The 6829-nt window shown below is 45.0% G+C and overlaps 1 protein-coding gene across 1 annotated transcript; it reads left to right on the top strand.

Moving 5' to 3' along the window:
- Window positions 1–267: 267 nt before the first annotated feature.
- Window positions 268–5302, top strand: LOC142586231 (3'-5' RNA nuclease TATDN2-like). Its single transcript, XM_075697483.1, has 5 exons — window positions 268–474; window positions 1800–1969; window positions 2481–2610; window positions 3378–3590; window positions 5165–5302. Exons 1-5 carry the CDS (start codon window positions 268–270, stop codon window positions 5300–5302), a joined length of 858 nt encoding a protein of 285 aa, XP_075553598.1.
- The last annotated feature ends 1527 nt before the right edge of the window (window positions 5303–6829 follow it).

Below are 6829 nucleotides of genomic sequence, written 5' to 3'. Positions count from 1 at the left end.
AACGTATGGGGAAGTCCTTTCTTTTTGCAATAGCCCATATATAGGAAACGTCAGCGCTTGTGAAGTGCTTAATGATTTTTTATGGCTTTCCTTTTCACATTGATTCATGCTTTCTTGTTTATGAGTGAGTAACAACAGTAAGTTATGATATCCTTTGCCTGCAGGACACCAACACTTGTGCCAAGTGATTTCGTGCCAATCGTCCAATTTCGTGCCAATCGGTTGGGAGAGTCGTCACCAACTCTCCCAACCTCGAGGACAGCCACGATGACGTCACCAGCCGTCAAGCGGTGGCCGTACACGATCTCTTCAAAAGTGGGCCTCATAGACACCCATTGTCATTTGGATTTTCTTTTTCGGAGAACGGCCCACCACGGATCCTGCGCCCAATTCAGGACAAGAAATTCGGAAACATTCCCCGCATGCTACGAAGGTTGCGTCGCCATCTTCTGCGACCCCGCCACATTCAAGAAGGTACTATTTTCGATAAGCTAATGTATTCCCACGTCTTTGGAATGCGTAGATCACCGAAAGGCAAATTAGGCTTTCAAATAGTGATAGCCGGTAATCAATAATCCAGTTATCATTGTATGGAAACACGGATAGCTTTAGCACATATCTTTGCTTTCCTTCGGCCGCGTAGACATTTTCTATAATATTGCAGTTGCCCTGGGAGAATTCGCGGTTCTGAAAAACGGTAACAGCTATTTCGACTACAGGTATAAATCGCCGCCACGAAGGTGCGGCTTTGAAAGAGCTCACTCAAGAATATATGCGTAACGTCGCTTACGTTTTCCGGTATAGATTATGAATAAAGATAATGGTAGATTCGCAGCGCTTTATAAAGAGATAAGGGATAGTGTGTGTTAGTGTTAACACCCCTTCCTGTACGGAAACTGTGCAAGATACGACAAGCATTCTAAAGCGGTCGGTCTTGTGCGGAATTTGTTATTCGCAGCAATCATGCACATGGGGGTTATATCGATGTGGGGTGTGTTGTGCATTTATACATGTGTTAGCAGTACTAGCTGGCATATGCACATAAATACATTCCTGAACATACATGTTCTCCACCACCACAACCGTTGTAGAATGGTGCGCGCATGGTCAACAGTGCCGGTTCAGAGAGAGTGCACTTAATTGTTTTGCAGCATTGAAAATGCACTATAATTTTCTTCTCTACCGTACATTGCAAACAGTGAGCAGCGTTCCTATATATATTCTCGTGCCAGTTACGAACCCGCACGGGTTAGTGCAGTCTTGGGCAGCGGAGGGGGACGGCTGCCCGTGCACGCGTATTTAATGCTCGAGTGGCACATCCTCTCGTTTTGGGCCCTCTTTTGTCACCTTGAATCGTCACGGGTCGTGTTTTTACCAAGACGCCCCATATATACTGGTTGCTATCCGCCTTTTAGTATAAGTTTAAGCATTTCTGTCCTAGGCTTACCGCCTCCTTTCTACCTATGGAGTACGGGGAACAGCGATAGCGGACGGGTTCGTAGAATGTTTTGCACCGGCGCGCCTATTGTAATCGCGCGAAATGGGTCGTTTGTCACTGTACTCCGGATGGCAGCTCTGAATCGCGCGCATAATGGGATTAATTTGCGCATATCTCCCCTGTATATTGGGAACAGGATTCTATGGTTCCACCAAGTAAGTTTCGACCTACTCAGCATGTCATGCTTTGCTTTAATGAAATACTCGCGCCACTTTACGGTTAAGCTCTCTAGCAAATGCCGCATTTTTTTACGCGCGAACTGATGACTTGATTTTGACGCCGATGTTTGCAATCTACGCAGCGCCACGTGTGGGAGGGACTCCTGTCCGAGGAAGGTGTCTGGGCTGCTTTCGGATGCCACCCACACATGGCCCGGCAGTACGATGAAGACATCGACGACGACCTCATCGCGGCCCTGGAGCAGCCAAGCGTCGTCGCACTCGGCGAGATTGGACTTGATTATTCCGGCAAGTGAGTGCTCTCTGCCATGAATTTAGTGTGGGTGGATCTTAGGATCACCGACCTTAGCGAGTGGGCGCCCATTCCTCCTTTGTGTTTTGCAAGTAGTCAATAAATTCCTTTTCTCAAGAAAATTTTGACTACAAAAAAAGTGTTTGGAGCGCTGTTCAATCACAATTGCTCGAAGTTGCAGAGCGTAGCCTTTTTCATTTTGGGGGGCATGACTGCACTGCGAATCGGTGCGGAATGCAAAGTTTAAAATAAAATTCTTGGTTTTGACCTTTCAAAACCACAGGGTTTTAAAAGCGTTGTCATGCTGGGTGTGTGTTTTAGTCTGTGAAGCTTGCATGATAAAAATTCTACCTTAAGCTTATTCGACGCCTTCCCTGGTTGGTTTGTAGTAAATTAAGCTAAAAAATAGACTTTAAAATCAAGAGTAGCGTTTCTCTGAATTCAGTGCATGCGTTAACAGTGACAACTAATTGTATAGCGAGTCGCTTACCTTTGTGTTTTCACGCTGCAGGAACAAATGTGACCGGGCCCTACAGCAGCGCGTGTTTCGGCGGCAGTTGAAGCTCGGCAGGAATGGGCGGCTGCCCCTTGTTATTCATTCCAGGGACTCTTCAATGGATACACTGAGAATCCTCAAGGAGGTAAGGCAGCATCTCTGCAGCACTGCTAGCTTGACTACTCTTTATTACAGGGATTATCTATAGACTAGCACGTCGTCTATACCCTAGCATTGTTGTGACTCGTTATACGGAGGGATTCGTGGCTTCTTACAGCCTATCCGGAAACTTCAATGTCGGCAGCACTGCCTTGGGTCATGACTTTACGGGCCTGATTACGCCATTGCGTATTTTGTTGTTATAAGATATTTCGCAATTGTATGTAAAGATTTGAATCAGCCATTTGTTCGGGAGAGGATGAGTCCCTCATTTTTACTAGAGCTCAGGGTAAGATAACGCTATGCTAATGCCATACTGCGTGAAATATGGCTATGGCACCGGTTTTTCACTTTCTTGTTTTACTTCGTAGAGGTACGGTAAGTATGCTGTAGGCGCACAATTCTGAGATTACGAACGTTATATCTAGTTAAAACGTTTCACGTTTCCAGCCAATATTTCAGCACTGTCTCCATCACCAATTTGTCCAAATAGTCGTACGTTGTGCACTCACAATAAATGCAGCACTTAACAGACTCCTGCTTCAGGAGCGCGTTTTTTGTATTCTCTCCAAATCTAATTTGTTTGGCGTTGGTCCTACCTGCTGGTCTGTTTTCATCAGCGAGTAGTGCCTCAGATATTTCATCGTCACAATCGTTCTCAACATAGTGTTAGAGAGTCACATGACAGCCACACATTCGGAGCATCGTCCTTGGCTGTGCTAACCACTTGCTACTATCTTCTCGCCCAATCAGATGCTGCCCGCTGACTGGCCCATACACCGCCACTGTTTCACCGGGGACTGGTCCGAGGCGCAGCTGTGGCTGGACACATTCCCCAAGCTGTGCCTCGGGCTGACTCCGCTGGTGGGATTTCCCAACGCGGGTCCGGTTGCCGAGGTCGGCCGCAGGATTCCTCTGGACCGGCTGCTGCTGGAGACGGACGCACCGTACTTCCTACCGAAAAGCGTACGTCTCAGCCTCTTGATCAGCCGCTATTGTTTTTGGCCAAGTTACGAAATATCGTTCAGTGTATGCACTGTTCGTCGATTCTGTTCGCGTCAGAGACCCGCTTTTTTTCATTTTTGTCGCACTCAATTGCAAATTGTTTCAATGCTATGAATGTAGTGGAGAATGTAAACTCAATATCTTTACAGATCTTATGTAAAGCCACCACACAATTTGAGCGGGAACGATAAGTTCGGTCGCATGACGTTTGGTGCGGCTCATTGCAGTAACTTGGGGCGCATTTGAGCTCAGAATAAATGTACCGGGTTTATGTGATTATAACGCGCACTTATTTCTGGATGGTTAACCTATTGTACGACATATTTCTTTGATAGTAGTACGAAAGAAAAGGAATTTAAATTCCCAACCAACCATGAAGATGCCAGCTTCGTCATCTTCCAACCACGAAGATGCCAGCTCTATTGATAGTGAGACTTTGCGCATGCGTTGTTGGTAGTTGATAATGATAACTATGCCTCGAACAGCCATGGTGAGTGATCTGCTTTCCAGAGTCACTCTGATACGGCGAATGTTCTTCCCAAATGAGAAAAAAAATTCACTAGCTGTATGTCTCACCACGATAAGTTAATGAGGTAACGATTCGGTGTATAGAAGGCATGCATCTATATGTTCAAATATCAGTAAGGTTGTACTAATCATAATCGAATGCATTGTACTTCCGAGGTCTGGCGTTGAAATATTGGCTACGTCTTAGAACGGAGTAACACCGGTATTTCCATGAAGTAACATAGCCCTTCTTATAGGAGAATGGGTACGGCGAAAGAAGATGTCGATAGAAATGACTCATTATAAAAGATTACGTACGAACTTGGTGAGTCAACTGCACTTTCAACTTGAGCTGTGGTTGTAGCGAGTACCCGGAAGTGGCACAATGTTAGGCTGGCGCTTTACTCTTTTAATGGAACGTATTCTCAATTTGACTTAAAGAACGATGTAGTAGTTGCTGAACACAAGGCTGACGTTTTTTTTTTTTTTGGTTAGTGTGGTTAAAGGGCTCGTCGTGGTGACGTAGCAGCGTCAAGATTGAAGAGATTCCGCTGGTCATGGCCTGCCATGCTTTGCACTAAGCTGTGTGCCCCGTAGGTTAGCCGTCTACGGATCACGGGTCACAGCATAATAATACAAGAGAGCATGTTGTTATGCTGATTGATGATATAGTCATAAGCACCTATCTTTACACTTGTATGAAAAAATATTATTTTAGCTATTATTGCGATAGCAATTACGCTGAAAGTTCAGGCATATTTCCGCCGTAGTCTTAATGTTCCGAACAAAATCCAAGTGCCATAACAGCCGGGCCGAGCGCCGTATCCTGTCAGTGCCAGGTTAAACCGAAGATGGCGGCTGGATCTCTTGCACGCATGAGAGGATTCGCGTCGTATTCTATAGCGCGCATTTCGTGTAGCTGACTTATAGTTTTTTTCGCGATAGATCGGGCGAAACAGCGATATTTTATACATGCTTGCTGGAAACACCTGGAGTTTTGCGTATACTCATTCGTCTATCACTCGCAGGAGTCCGGCCGTCTCGCGCATTCGCACCCCGGCATGGCTATACACGTGGCCACCCGACTGTCCCACATGCGCGGGATCCCCGTGGAAGAAATCCTTGGCGCAGTGCGAGAAAACACGCGAAAGATTTGCAACATCTGATCTGACAGCGACTCAGCAAGTTATAGTGACCTTCGTTCATTACCTAATTATGAATGGAACAACGTCCACAGATTTTGCTAGGCCACACCCCACGTCTTTCATTTAATTGGCAACCCACGTCGAAATTGCCGTGATATATTTTTCGTTTCAGTTTTTGAGAAGTTTAACGTCCCAATGTAGATGTATGGCTAGGATCGACGCTGCTCTTCAGGACCATGGAATAAATTTGAGTCACGTGGGGTTCTATAACGTGCACCTAAATCTAAGTAAAGTAGATGTCTTGCATTCCAGCTCCATGGGAATGTGGCCGTTGAATGGAGTCTGCGAATTCGCTATGTCTCCAAGCTTGTTTGTAATTTTGTGTATACTGTGTACAGTACTCTGCTAATTCCGGCGAATATTCAAGTGCAGTGTTGGTAGCGTTGGTACTGACGAGCGAGTAAAGGTATAAATTTTCTGCGCACCGCTCTATAAGTGAGCAAGTGTTGTGTGTACACCCTTGTATATTTATTTGCAACCTTTGCAGCGCCTGAGCAGACGAGCGAGTAAAAGTGTAAATTTTCTGCGCAGAACTCTGTAAATGAACAAGTGTTGTAAGTACACCCGTGAATATTTTTTGTAGCCTTTGCTGCGCTACATAGAGCAGACGAGCGAGTAAAGGTATAAATTTTCTGCGCAGCGCTCTGTAAATGAGCAAGTGTTGTGTGTACACCTGTGAATATTTATTTGAAACCGTTGCAGCGCTATTGAGCAGACGAGCGAGTAAAAGTGTAAATGTTCTACGCAGCGCTCTGTAAATGAAGAAGTGTTTTGAGTACACCCGTGAATATTTATTTGCAACCTTTGCAGTGCTAGAGCAGACGAGCGAGTAAAAGTGTAAATTGTTTTCGCCTTGCCATTGTTATGTAAGTGTGCATGAAATTTCATGTGTTGCCAGCAATAATGTAACCTGCCTGCAAATGAACTCTTGTTGTGCGTGAACTTTGCACACTCCATATTTGTTCAATCATTTACATTGATGTATTCTAGTGAGTTTGGCACATTCGACTCAAATAAATGTTTTACAAACAGCGACAGACCTGTGTGTGTGTGTTTTATTTACGCAGTTTGTCTCCAATTTGGAGAAGCTGGATAGAGCAGTGCTCCACCAATTCAACTTCTTGCTCTTCCGAAGGAAAATCTACTCTTTGCAAAATTTGATTCGATTCTGCAACTGGCCATAGATGATAAGGAGCTCCCGGTATTCAATAATTTCTTGTTTGAATCTGACCGCAATGTGCTCTTGATCTCTCACGTTATAATAAGCATCACAAGGATACTAGAATCGGTAAATTGTTAGATTGGTGCAGCAGGCGGAGGAATGACTTGGATGATTAACACATTTTTTGAATGATCAATGCCTAGCGCAGGACGATTTATTATTAGCTTTCTCGTCAGTCGATTATTCCGTTAGTCACGATTATTAGGTTGAAGCCCCATGAGCAAAATCAGGCAACCGTGAGCTTGTGTGGTTTGGTATGCTAACTC

This window comes from Dermacentor variabilis, chromosome 6, assembly GCF_050947875.1.
Source record: "Dermacentor variabilis isolate Ectoservices chromosome 6, ASM5094787v1, whole genome shotgun sequence".
NCBI classification, from domain to species: domain Eukaryota; kingdom Metazoa; phylum Arthropoda; class Arachnida; order Ixodida; family Ixodidae; genus Dermacentor; species Dermacentor variabilis.
The sequence above is the reverse complement of the archived record's forward strand: the minus strand, read 5'-3'. Positions and strand labels throughout refer to the sequence as shown.

Excerpts from the sequence above, each read along its gene's own strand:
- LOC142586231 (XM_075697483.1), top strand. The coding sequence starts at position 268 with ATGACGTCACCAGCCGTCAAGCGGTGGCCGTACACGATCTCTTCAAAA. Across the intron at positions 1,970-2,480 it reads GGACTTGATTATTCCGGCAA|GAACAAATGTGACCGGGCCC; the intron begins GTGAGTGCTCTC and ends TTCACGCTGCAG. Across the intron at positions 3,591-5,164 it reads CGTACTTCCTACCGAAAAGC|GAGTCCGGCCGTCTCGCGCA; the intron begins GTACGTCTCAGC and ends TATCACTCGCAG.